This window comes from Lissotriton helveticus, chromosome 5_1 (genome assembly GCF_964261635.1).
Source record: "Lissotriton helveticus chromosome 5_1, aLisHel1.1, whole genome shotgun sequence".
Lineage (NCBI taxonomy): Eukaryota > Metazoa > Chordata > Amphibia > Caudata > Salamandridae > Lissotriton > Lissotriton helveticus.
In genome coordinates this window covers 1,637,544,717-1,637,558,991 of record NC_136065.1, presented here as the reverse complement: position 1 = coordinate 1,637,558,991, position 14,275 = coordinate 1,637,544,717, and the positions used below count along the sequence as shown (strand labels likewise).

General features: G+C 47.3%; 1 protein-coding gene across 1 annotated transcript in view; it reads left to right on the top strand.

Moving 5' to 3' along the window:
- LOC144755671 (chromodomain-helicase-DNA-binding protein 8-like) overlaps positions 1 to 14,275 on the top strand; it is a 1,307,007-nt gene that overhangs the window by 92,774 nt on the left and 1,199,958 nt on the right. Inside the window, 1 exon segment of the mRNA XM_078644841.1 lies at positions 14,141 to 14,218. Within this exon segment, the coding sequence (XP_078500967.1) occupies positions 14,141 to 14,218 (78 nt within the window).

Here is a 14,275-nt window from a genome sequence, read left to right as displayed (position 1 = left end):
CTTTGTTGGTTACGTGGGCGCTAAGAAGGGGAAAGCGGTACACAAGAGGACCATCTCCCGGTGGATCATCTTGTGCAGCCAGGCATGTTACTCCTTGGCTAAGAAGGAGCCCCCTGTTGTATTGCGGGCTCATTCCACCCGAGCCACGGTGACTACCACTGCCCTGGGCAGGGGAGTGCCCTTACAAGACATCTGTCAGGCAGCTACGTGGGCATCGCTGCACACGTTTGCAAGGCACTACTGCCTGGACAGCCAAGTCCGGAGGGATGGCTTCTTTGGCCGTTCCGTCCTCCAGGACTTTCTGGTGTGATTATTGGTTCGCAGACCCACCACCGGGGTTGGTATTGCTGGGGTATCTATTCTAAGGTAAGGAATCTAATACTAACGTGTCTCTTTCAGATGCACAAGTTACTACTTGTGTAACGATATATCTGTAAGAGACATTAGTTAGTATTCGATTCCTTACCGACCCACCCATCCTCCCCGTTCTGCAAACCAATATCTAGGGGTTAGGGTTACCCCCTTTCAGGGCCCTAGTTTCAATGGCACCAGTGTTGGTTTTTAATATGGCTCTGCGTTTCTGGCGCGGAAAAGCTGTGTCTAAGAACTGACGTCAGCACGCGGAGGTGGCGTCTAAGTACTCCGACGTCATCACGGCGCCCACGACGCCGACGACTGACGCGGAGCCGCAGACGACGCCTACCGACGCGCAAGGGTACTGCTACGCAAAAATTTCCGGATCCAGTCTGACGCCTGGGGATATTCTAAGGTAAGGAATCTAATACTAACTAATGTCTCTTACCGATATATCGTTACACAAGTAGTAACTTGTGCTTCTAGGGGCGAGTGCTCTGCTCTCCCCTCTTCAGTCTCTTACAGTATGAAGTACTCTTTCAGTGATAGACGTGATGTTTTTCATCTTTCTATGATTTCTTGTCATTGTTTCAAAGATTTTTGATCTTTCTCTTCCAGGGGATCCTCATCAATAGTCATAAGCACTGAATATTCCCGCCCATGTGCGGGACCCCGGAAACAATATAAAAAATATATATGTAAAAAACACATATCTCGCTCCACATATATGTATGCACATATATTATTTTTCTCACACCAATGCAGCTCCATAACTGAGGCTAAAAACAATGTAAACACATATACATGCACTGCAATTAGCAAGAAAAGCAAAAGAAAAAACACATCAGGTCAAATAACCTTTGAACTTTGTGTTTTAATGAGTAAACCACTCATAAATTCTGAAAAATTGCTTGTAAATAGACATTGTTAGCCCTCAGGCTGCATTGCAAAACAATAGCATAGAAAATGAAACCATTTTCAACAAAAAAAACTGGCACCGTGCCTTTAAGGCAGCCATGACCCCGGGCTTCCCATCATGCCTCAGGGGTGACAGTTAGGTCAGTTGTTCTTTCCGGCTCCTTCAGTCAGGACCCTTGTGAAACAGCTCCCTTTTCTTTTTGGCTTTTTGTCAAAAAATACTCTTGTTAACTACAATTTTTTGCTTTCACTCGACGTCTTTTGGACTTAGGGTGTTACTGCTACCTTTTTTGGGCTCAAAAAAGGTGATTTTTCTGTCAAAGATGCCTTCTCTCTTTGACAAGTGCCCTTCATGTGGAAGGAAGATGGCCAAGACTGACACTCATTCAGTGTGTATCCTGTGCCTACCAGCTTCTCATTCTTCGAAAACCTGTGAACACTGCCAGGTTTTATCATCCAGAACTCTTAAAGAACGTGAGAGGATTCGTGTTTATGGGTTTTCTGAGAGAGGAAGATCTCCCAAGAAGCAGAAAAGTCGGAAGACGCGGTCGACGTCGAAAGAAGCCCCGACCGGTTCGCAGTCGGCGTCGACGGTGACGAAGAAGATGTCTTCAGCGTCAACATCCAAGGTACCTCCGCGACAGACAGCGTCGAGGGATAGGTCGCCGTCGAAGCGGAAGAGTTTGACGGCGATCCACATGACGTCGAAGCAGCATCGTCATGCTGCGACGTCGAGGCATTCTCCGTCGACGCCAGGTCAACGGCGTTCGACGTCGAGTCATCCTCCGTCGACGACTAGTCATGGTCGTTCGGCGTCGAGGGAGCCTTCGTCGACACATAGTCGATCGACGTCGAAGCAGCCCACGTCGACGCCCGATCAATGGCGTTCGACGTCGAGGCAGCCTCCGTCGCATTCAAGCAAGCGGCATTCGGCCTCGAGGCACACCCCATCTCCGACAGAGCACAGGCTATCGGCGTCGAAGCAGCCTCAGTCGTCGTCGAGTGGACGTCCTTCAACGGCGAGATGCTCTATGCCGAAGGGATCGGTGTCGACGAAGCCACGGTCGACGTCGAGAGAGCGTATATCAGCTCAGCGCTCGGCGTCGATGCAGCCACTGTCTATGGATCAGCGGAGAGCCAGAGAACAGAGCGTTTCCCAGCCAGTGAGCCTCACTCCTACAAGATCACAGGAGAGGTCGCCTTTGAGGCAGGTGCTGCAGGAGACGGAAGGTGAACCATTGGACCAGTCTCGGTCTCAATTCGGTTCTCCAGGATCGGCATCGGCTGCGGAGGTGGGACAATCTCCGGTGCATGAACCCCCTGCCAAGAAAAGGAGGATCGCAGAAAGGAGATCTCGGTCGGGATCTTCCTCTAGATCTCAAAGGAGCCGATCCTCGTCTTCCTCATCATCTCACAGTGGCGGGTCTTCAGGTGGACGAAACAGCGGTTCACTTAGGGAGAGATCCAAGTCCCCTGCAGGATCGCAACAGGATCAAGTGGATCAACCTTCACGGCCACGTTCACCTGTGCAGGATCCCACTCACAAATCTCCTTCTATTCATCTTTCTCCAAGGTGTAATAGACCCCTTCACCACTGGGCCGAGGACAAGGCGATGGCTGATCGGCTAAAGGCATATCGAGACCAGGCTCTTCCCCGTAAAGAGCAGTCTCGTTCTAGACATTCAAGTGCGAAAAAATCTCGTCACAGAGATAGATCTCCATCTAGAACACGTTCAAGTAGAAGATCTAGGTCCAGGAGGACCCGTAGCTCTTCAGGTTCTTCGAGGAACCGTTCTCACAGGGATTACTCTCCGACCTTGACGAACAGTCCACGCTCGAGGGTATCTCCAACTGAGGATATCTTCTCGTTCCAGGACATCTTGGGCAGGGGAGCCCTGAAGCTAGGAGTGCCTATGACTGCTCCGCAGATCAAGACGACAGTCATATTTGAAACCCTACAGCACAGAACGACACCCAAACCTTTGTTGCCGTTGGTTCCGGGTATAATGGACCCAGTGAATGAAGTCTTCCTGACTCCGGCAACGGTGAAGTCCGTCCCAGCTAGAATTCTCAAGAAGTATCGTCCTCCTGAGGAGGATCCTTTGTTCCTAAAATCTGATCCCCCGCCTGATTCAGTAATCATTGCGGCGGCTAGAAAATCCAATGCGGTAGCTTCGTCATCCACAGTACCGCCGGATAAGGACAGCAAGCAGCAAGACTCATGGGGGAGAAGAGTTTGTAACACCTCGGCTTCTTTCCTTAAGGTCTCTAATGCTGAGGCGCTGCTTGGCAGGTATGATAGATCTCTGTGGGACTCACTTCAGAGATTTTCTGAGAAACTTCCTCCGGAAGATAGGAAGGATTTTGAGGAGATTGTTGGAGGGCGGTCAAGTCTCCAATCAGATGATAGGAGCGGCGGCAGATGGCGCAACGCTGGCTGCGCATGGTTATGCGCATGGAATCACAGCGAGGAGATCCTCATGGTTGCGACTAACAGCATTGAAACCCGAGGCTCAAGCCAGGATTCTAAATCTTCCTTTTTCAGGCAAGTCTCTCTTTGGAGCGAGTGCTGATGAGGAGATGCAGAGGATGAAGACGGAGTTAGACACCCTCAAAGCCGTGGGGCTTGAAAAGAAGAAGGAATTCCGTAAGAAATTCCGTTCGGACAACAAGGGCTCTTCGAAGCAGAGGGTTCAAACCCCTCAATGGCAGAAGGGCCAGAACCAGCAAGGTCAACAAAAGTCGCAATACAAAGGCAAGCGCAATTCCAAAGGCAATGGGAATCAGCGACAAGGCAACAACTTCAATAAATCTCAGCAGAAGCAATGAGCCTTCACTTCCCCCAGCGCCGTTGTCCACTCCAGTGGGGGGAAGCATTGCGCATCACAGGACAGAGTGGCAGACCATTACAAAAGATCAATGGGTGTTGTCTACGCTGCAGAATGGGTACTGTCTTCGTTTCCATCGTCTATCTCCACCCGTTCCTCCGATGTCAACATCAAGTCACCAGCTACAAAAGTTACAGAAAGAAGTAGCGACACTCCTCGAGAAATCAGCCATCGAGAGAGTGCCGGTGGTGCAAAGGGGGAAAGGAGTATACTCGAGGTATTTTCTGGTCAGAAAAAAGGGCCAGAAAGAGGAATACAGGCCCATTCTGGACTTGAGAACGCTCAATCTACATGTACGAAAAGAAAAATTTCGCATGTTGGCGCTTCACCAGATATATCCACATCTCAGGAAGGGGGATTGGATGTGTTCGGTGGACCTTCAAGACGCATATTTTCATGTCCCGATACGTCCAGACCACAGAAGATTCCTTCGTTTTCGGGTGAGGACCTCTCACTACCAGTTCAAAGTCCTCCCGTTTGGGTTGAAGTCGGCCCCCAGAGTGTTCACAAAGTGTGTCGCAGTGGTAGCGGCAGCTCTACGCCGCAGGGGAGTCTTCGTATACCCATACTTAGACGATTGGCTGTTGAAAGGTCCAACTCCAGACAGCGTGAGGAATCAATTTCGGACATGCATAGAACTTTGTCAACATCTAGGCCTGCATGTCAACTACAAGAAGTCGGTCTCCCATCCCACTCAGAAGATTCACTTCCTAGGAGCTCTGCTAGACTCCGAGGTAGGAAAAGTGTTTCCTTCGGAGGAGAGACAGTCTTCAATAGCACTCAAGTGCCAGCAAGTTCTTCGCAACAGGTCTCAGAAAGTGCGAAAGATAGCCTCTCTCTTAGGATCGATGGCTTCCTGCATATTCTTGGTACCGAACGCCCGGCTTCGGATGCGTCCTCTTCAGCAGGATCTGGAGGACAAATGGGATCAGCAATCAGATCGCGGGGACGATCAGATCACTTTGTCGGAGGTGGCACGGTCCTCCATTCAGTGGTGGATGAAGAAGCAGAACTTGCAAGTGGGAATTCTCTTCCATCAGCCTCCTCCTACACAGACGATCATCACAGATGCGTCATTACAAGGCTGGGGGGCGCACATGGGCCCTCTTCAGGTGCAGGGTCTGTGGTCTCCCAAGGAAAGCACCTACCACATCAACTTGCTGGAGTTGAGAGCAGTCCACCTGGCTCTCAAAGCGTTCCTTCCCTCGCTTCAGGAAAAGGTGGTTCTAGTACAAACAGACAACACCACCACTATGTACTATTTAAACAAACAGGGAGGGACACGCTCAAGGACACTGTCACTAGAAGCTCAGAGCATCTGGCATTGGCTTCTGGCTCGCAAGTTGTCTGTTCAAGCAGTCCACCTCCCAGGAGAGCAGAATGTGAGGGCGGACGCACTAAGTCGGCACTTCGAGGACAGAGAAGACTGGGTTCTCAACGACGAAGTGCTAGACGACGTTTTCCAGTCTTGTGGTCGTCCTTCCATAGATCTCTTCACGGACGACGTAAACAGCAAATGCCCAAGCTTCGCCTCAAGGTTTTACCGACCAGGAACGAGAGGGAATGCTCTTTTGATCGACTGGTCAGAGGAATTTGTGTACGCCTTTCCACCACTTCCGCTGATCCCGAAGGTGGTGAGCAAGCTGAACCACTCGTGCACAACGATGATCCTGATTGCCCCCGACTGGCCGAGGCAATGGTGGTACACGGACCTACTTCACCTGTCAGTGTCTCCTCACAAGAGGCTTCCTTGCAGGCCGGACCTATTATCGAAGATGAACGGGAGGATTCACCATCCCAACCTTCCATCACTGAACTTGGCAGCATGGCTCCTGAGGTCATTCAGTACGGCCATCTAGGACTGCCACAAGACTGCATGTCCATTCTGAGAGAAGCACGACGTCCTTCCACGAGACATTCTTACGCATGCAAGTGGAAGAGGTTCTATATGTGGTGTGTGCAGAATGGTCACAATCCGGTGAAGAGTCAGGAAGAAGCAGTTCTTCCATACTTGCTGTATCTGGCCAAAGCAGGTTTGAAGTTTAACTCCATTAAGGTGCATCTAGCCGCTATAACTGCTTATAGGCGATCACCCTCGCAAACCTCTTTTTTCCAGTTGCCAGCAGTAAAAGATTTCCTGCAAGGTCTGAAAAAGGTGTATCCTCCTGTACGGCCTCCTTCTCCTCCCTGGGAGCTGAACCTAGTACTATCAAAGTTGATGGGCCCTCCTTTTGAGCCCATTCATAAAGCTACTTAACAGCATATTTCCTGGAAAGCGTCTTTTTTGGTAGCAATTACGTCAGCCCGTAGGGTGAGCGAAATTCAGGCCCTATGTACTAAAGAACCGTATACAGTTTTTCATTTGAACAGAGTGGTGCTCAGAACGCACCCTTCTTTCCTGCCGAAAGTGGTGTCAGAGTTTCATGTCAATCAGTCTATCTCTTTACCCACTTTCTTTCCTAATCCCTCTACTCCAGCTGAGAGGGCTTTACACTCGTTGGACCTGAAAAGGGTTTTGAAATTCTATCTGGACAGGTCCAAGTCTATTCGACATTCTGATCAATTGTTTATTAACTACGGATCGATCAGAACTGGCCATGCAGCATCGAAACGTTCCATTTCCAGGTGGATCGTTTCGTGTATCAAGCTTGCTTACCAATTGGCGCAGAAACCTCTGGGGTTTACTCCTAAAGCACATTCAACCAGAGGTAGAGCGGCCACTACGGCTTATCTACATGATGTGCCCATGTCTGAGATTTGTAAAGCGGCGACCTGGAGGTCTGTCCATACATTTACCAGACATTACTGTCTTGATTCTGACACTAGAGCAGATACCCAGGTGGGCCAAGCCTCACTGAGGAATCTGTTTAACAGCTGAGTTATTGGCTGTGATGGTTTTTGTTGGGTCATGTACTTCTCATTTACCTGCAGGTGGTTGATGGGCTTGCTATTCTATTCAGTGCTTATGACTATTGATGAGGATCCCCTGGAAGAGAAGGATTAGTTACTTACCTGTAATCCTAGTTCTCTTCCAGGGGTATCCTCATCAAAGTCATAAGCAACCCACCCGCCTCCCCAGGTAAATGAGATCTTGGTACTATGTCACTCTTGTGGTTGAGCCCTGTCTTCAGGGTTATGCAAAGAACAACTGACCTAACTGTCACCCCTGAGGCATGATGGGAAGCCCGGGGTCATGGCTGCCTTAAAGGCACGGTGCCAGTTTTTTTTGTTGAAAATGGTTTCATTTTCTATGCTATTGTTTTGCAATGCAGCCTGAGGGCTAACAATGTCTAATTACAAGCAATTTTTCAGAATGTATGAGTGGTTTACTCATTAAAACACAAAGTTCAAAGGTTATTTGACCTGATGTGTTTTTTCTTTTGCTTTTCTTGCTAATTGCAGTGCATGTATATGTGTTTACATTGTTTTTAGCCTCAGTTATGGAGCTGCATTGGTGTGAGAAAAATAATATATGTGCATACATATATGTGGAGCGAGATATATGTTTTTTACATATATATTTTTTATATTGTTTCCGGGGTCCCGCACATGGGCGGGAATATTCAGTGCTTATGACTTTGATGAGGATACCCCTGGAAGAGAACTAGGATTACAGGTAAGTAACTAATCCTTTTTTGCACATTGTTCCCACACTCTCCCAGTTTTAGTAGTGGCTCCGCATTGTGGCGCAGAAAAACTTCACACTAGAAAACTGACGTGAGCGCGCCGGGAGTGACTTGTATGGCTCCATTGACGTCATATATGTGGACGACGTAAGGACAGAGCCATGCAACGCTGTTCCCCGGCGCGCAGAGGTACGGCTGAAGATTCTCCAGATCCTGTCTGACGCCGAGGGATATTCTAAGTGAAGGCTAAACTGTGTCTCTACCAGATACATAGTTACAAAAGTAAATAACTTGTTCATTTGATGCACACGCCATACCTTTACTAAACATTACTTTGTATATAGATATTCAGACCCAAAAAGAAGCGTATGTGGGTGAATCAGTGAGTCAATTTTTCTTTTTCCAAGAACCCCCCCCCCATATTCTCTTATTCTACTGGTTTATAGTTGAGTTACTGCTTTTCATTCTATGCACAGATTGTGATTTACAGCTGCACATGCTGCAAAAAGAAAACGTAAATTACCTGCGATAACTAGTTTATAGTGTAGTCGATTTGCATGCAACCTCTCATATCCTTGGATGCGACACAGGAACTTATGGACTTTTGTTGCCCTCCTGAAGGAAAGTGCCCTTTTTAGGTCGAAGCCTGGCGTTCACTGCGCAAGCAGTGCCGCACAGGCAAGAAATTTTGATCTCCAGTATGGGGCTTTAACCCGCCTCTCTCTTCCATTGGCTAGCTCCATAAATGGAGGCTATCCATTGGAAGAGAGATGGGGCAATCATTCTCGGAGCAGATTCGTGGGCGTTCCTGTGTTTTTTTTATAAGCTCCGCCCCTTTTTTGACATCATGCAGCGGTGGGCCATTGTGGGTGTTGTCTTATTTTTTTTTTCTCATTATGTTTGCGGCCGCCACTTTTTTTCATGGAGCTGGGGCGAGGCGGGTTATTTCCGCGCTGCTCCCTTCCCATTGCCCTATCTTCCTCTCATCCTTTCTCTTCCCTTCCTCCATCCTCGTCCCTTCTCTCCTTCTCCTGGTCTCGTTCCTTCCCTCTATTGCCCTCCCCTCGGTCCCTCTCCCCCACCCCTCCTTCCCTGCTCGCGCCTAGCCTCCTCACTTCTCTCCCTGCCTCACGCGGTGAAGATGTCTCGGCTCGCGCTCTGCTCCCGCCTCCCCCTCCTCCTGCTCCTCGCCCTGCTGGGCTCCGGCGACGGTGAGTACTTGGGGGCAACCTATCAGATCCTCTCCTAGCAGACTGCGGCGGCCGCTGGAGCCCTAGGGCACCTACTGTGTGGGTCTCTAAATCATGCCTGGGCCAGCAGCATTTACTGCGGCAGTCGTTGCGGCCAGGAGCCTTGCAAAGTAAGTGAATCAGACCTTCTAGGAGTGAGGTATCTCACTTCTTCAAAGTCTTTTTATAAATTATAATAGTTCTTCAGTTTAGTGCGCGCCGCGCAGTCATCTTTCTTCAGCTGTCTTACCTGAATACAGTTGAAGATCTGCAGTGACACGCATTCAGTCTACTATCTGTATCCCACTTCCCTCCTCACGTTTTATTCCCATGATCAGCAAGTGTTTATTTACAAATCCGCCTCATTATAAACACTCATTGCAAAGCAAAAGGCACGTTTAAAACAATAGGCGCCACACTGCCGAGCCGAGCCCTAATTTGAGATTTCATCGGAGGCTCGATTGATTAGCTGGTTTCTCCAGGCATCCACTGCTAGGCTCCTGTCCCGGCCTTTCTCTGAGGTAGGAGCTACCACGACTTCCCACATCCTATCACGACAAAAAAGTGTAGGCTTTCGCAGGTTTAAAGATAAACGGTACAGCAACAGATGCTTTTGTTCTATATAATAATATTGCAAGCACAGTGTGCTGTCTTTTAACCTCCGCAGGCCTCTCTGAGCTGTTCAATACAAACAGAAGTGCAATGGTCTTGTGGGTTTAACTAGCATTTCAGCTGGAATTCAGGCCCATTAATATATTGCATGTGTGGGTGATGGGAGAGGTGGGGGCAGAAGTTATGTGCAGGAGGTAAACTTCTGTCTCTAATCCTTTAAATTAACGCTAGTAGCGCACGGGCATGATGATCAGCTGCCCTGTTTTAAGCAGGCACGCTTTCAGGCAGTGATGCGTCCACATACACCACCACATCCACCATCACCACACCCACCACCACCTCCTCCACCACATCCACCACCAACTCATCCACCACCACCTCATCCACCACATCCACCACCACCTCATCCACCACATCCACCACCACCTCATCCACCACATCCACCACCACCACCACATCCACGACCACCACATCCACCACTACCACCGCATCCACCACCACCACCACCACCGCATCCACCACCACCACCACCACCACCACATCCACCAGATCCACCACCCCCACCAGATCCACCACCCCCACATCCACCACGTTTGTGTGTGTGTGTGTGTGTGTGTGTGGGTGAGTGCAAATGCAATAGGTCTCTCATTTGCAAGAGATTAAGCTATTGGCATTGTAAATGACAATGGCATTTATTTATCTGTTTTGAAATCCAACACATAAATGAAAAATGTATCATTTACAATGCCAATAGCTCTAACTTTTGCAAAGGCGAGACAGTTGCATTGTAAATGCTTGTTTTAAATATGGTTGGCCCCACTTTTTGCCCACTGGTACTGATGTTCTTGACTGCATTTTCACTGGGTCTCTGCTAAAGAGGCCCCGATGTCAGTGCTCTTTCCCTTAAAACTGCAACCTGCTCAATTGTACCCCAGTTGGTAAGGACTTCAGCACCCTTGTAAGTCCCAGGTAAATGGTACCTATGGTACCCAGGGCGTGGGTACTAAAGAAGGTCCCTTTGGGCTGAAGTATGTATTATGCCACTCAAAGGGACCCACACAAACTGCATGCAGACTTCCATTGCAGAATTTGTGTAATCATGCAACCCATTCTGAAAACACAACATGGCACGTTCACTGTGTGCCATTCCCCTAAACATTGCATGTATTATATGTAAGTCACCTCTACAGCAGACCGCAGATCCCTAAGGAAAGGTGAATTATAGTCCATATGAGGGAAAATCTACGTGAACAGATGTATCTCTAGTTCCATTGCTAAGGATTGCATGTGATCAGGAAGTCATCTTACAGTATGTACTGGGCACTGGTAATTAAGAGTTACCCAGCTACATAATGAATTCTCTGAAAATATTGGTGTTTGGTATCAAACACCTAATCTCAATAAATCTATACTGATGTCAGTATCAGATTTGTAACATGCGCCCAGAGTTCACCTTAGGGGTGCCCCCTGAAAACCTACTAGTCCTCTGGTGTGTTGGCTGACTGTATCACTCACCCTGCCACCAAAGTCAAGTTTCTGACCTCCTTGTAGGCGAGAGCCTTCCGTCAGAGGACAGAAAAAAAGCCTGGTCCGAAGGAATGTGTCCAGCAGGATGGCTAGTGATTTAGCCTATCAAGACTAGAGGGTTAAAAGCATATGCCGCCTTTGGTATGCCACCCCTGCCCTGGGGCCCATTTGGCACCAGAGCAAGTTGGAAATTAGCTGGTCAGAAGACATGTGTCACAGGCTTGGCACACCGCTAATGTGGGCCAACTGAAGCGGACAGTCAAATGGTTTTTCCATCTTGGTTTTGGCTAAACTAATAACTGTGGCCCTCTCCTCGCATAGAAGTGGTCATATAGGGGGTCTAGACACCCAAGGGGTAGGTAGCCCATTGGCTACTGCCCTACACTACCCTAAATTCAGTATTTAGGGGTACCCTGACACCAGAGCTTCCGATTAGTCTACCTAGGAACAGAATAAGGACAACGATGAGGCATCACTGTGAGAACAGAGGACCTGCCCGGAAATTATCATCAAATACTGCCCGATTGCAGGTACCTCGTCCATTGCAAAGACTCAACTCTTCTCCTCCAAAAGCTTTGCAACCTCCCAAACCCTTGGAGGACTGTCCAGCGCTTCAGCAACCACTTAGCATCTCCCATGGAGTGAAGGAGCCATCCTCCTGCATCTGCAGGCTCCGACCTCAGGTGGCCAGTACTCCATGGTGTTTGCCAGTTGGCCTATTGAAGGAGGCAGCACGTCAGGAGGCAGTCTTTAAGGGTGTAGGATGTCCGCTCCTCTCGTCCTCGAGTTTCGAGATGCTAGACCCGGCACCAATAACCAGAGTACCTGCATCAACCAAGGTTTGTTTGTGTCCAGCCTGGGCACCACCACTGAGGAAGACTTATCTACATGCCCAGGGACTTCAAGGCCAGCGAGACCCACTAATTGAGTGGCCTAGCTTTCCTGTTTTCCCATCCTCTGCAAAACGGAGGACAGCCGAGAAAGCCTAAAACGCCAACACCCCCCTGGACAAAACACCTCGACAACCGAGCCCCCCCAGCCTAGATCCACGGAAACCGACTGTATCCTTGCGCCAGAGACCCTAACAAGCCGATCCTCCCTTTGGGTTCTGCTGGACTTAACCCACTTGCAGCCTATTTGGTACAAGTACTCTTCCTTTGACTTCAACATTTAGCTCTCGAGTCTACCAATGCGACCAGCAATTCTGCACCTGGTCACACCAGGGCAGGTAAAACTGCTGGTGGTTTTTGTTCCTTGGCTCTTAAGCTCTTAAAGTCTTAAAAGGCGCCTTCCAAAAACCATTCACAAGTATATTTCGTATAACTCGCATGAAAGGCCGCTCTTTTGCCTACCTAGGCCCAAAACTGTGGAACTCTCTCCCTGAAGTTTAAAAAAACTGCAATTCACTACTTACCTTTCGCAAAAGCCTGAAGACCTGGCTGGCTATTTTAAGTTTAATGTACTTGGACACCTTACCTGCGTCAGACCTGCGCCAGGAAACCCGTAGGGGTTGCTGTGCACATTTCAAGTTGCATAAAAAAGAACTATTAATGCAATGGTCTCAAGCTAGTGCGCTGCACACTGGCATGAGAAATTTAGTTTTTGGGCCCTGCACGCTTGGATTGTGCTTATATGTGCTCCAGTCGTCACTTCTGGGGTTGAGCGGAGTCGTAGCAGACTCAGAGACCCAACTAGTACTGGGGTGCAGGGGTTTTGCCGAACATTTTTCCAGATCCCAAACATGCCATCATTTCAGAACAAGTGAGTGGGACATTTTGAAAAATAAATTGTCAGAATGGCTTTTCCCATTGATTACTACTGAAGGAGAGATAATTTCAGGCGGGAGACAGGTAAAATAAAGCCTTTTTGGACTTCAAATTTTGTAGCCTGCCATCTGCATCGGGTCTCTTGGCATGTATGGGATCCTGTCTGGCACCTAGGGATATTCTAAAGGTTAGAAATCCGCTGTTAAGATATTGATCAGAAGGAGCATTACCGAAAGTAAGTAACTTGTTCTTCTTGACTCATCATCCCTTTAACCCTTAGCCTACTAGTCCCTGTAACTTTCTAAGTGCATATCCCCTCTGCGTTGATGACAATACATTGATGTAACCAGTACAGGTAATACCAGTGCCAATTTAATTTACATTAAAAAGGGGATATGTTACTTATTTTAATTAACTTTTTTTTTAAGGATAGGGAATAGTGATTTTTATTTAATGCAAATTTATTAATTTATTTTTATTTATTTCATGTGAATCGATTTTTTTATGTCCTGAAGTTTAAATTTTAATTAAGGACTAGATTGAAATTAAGATTAGATTACTTATAATACTGTACTAGTGCGATAAACTTATGTGATTAGTAATATATTAGATTCTTAATTAAATCAGTTAAAATTAAGAGCCAGTAGTGTGCTTACTCTTTGTTACATCGATGTTAATAATTATAGTTGTTAGGATTGCTTCAAATTTAGGTAGAGGGTTAAGGGTGGCATTGTGGTTATGTTAAATGTTCAGAATTAGAATAAAAATTAATTGAGATGGGTAAAGGTACTTATGTAATATAAAAGCATGTAATATTTAATAAAGAGGCTGGATCTTATTTTAAATTTGATTAAATACTGTGATAATGGATTTATTAATGGATAGGGTAAATGTTTGTTGAATATTTTAATAAATTCAAAGGTTAAGGTTTGTATCAAAGTGAAATAATAAAATAATTGTAATTAAAAATGTTAAGCCAGTTGTAGTAATGAGTTAGTGGGTTTGGGACAGCAGTAAAGTTTAGTAAGATCTTAGTGATGTTGTTGCAGAATCAATTCAGTTTTATTTCAATGTAGTGGGGGCCGGGGTAACATAATCAATGCAGGGAATACTGTAAATATGAAAGTTTGATGAGCAAGAAACGTACTGTTTAAATGTTCCGGGACTCTCTAGTTTTCGGATGACAGAAAGGACTTACTAATGTTACCTTTTTCTTACAGGAAAACCCCAGTGAAGAGGACGCAGCCATTGTTGACAAAATTTTGTCCATGCGTGTGGTGAAGAAGGAGGTGAAAGGGGTCTGTACATATTTTTATTACTATTTTCTGTTGTCTGTTACACTATGTGTGTTTTAA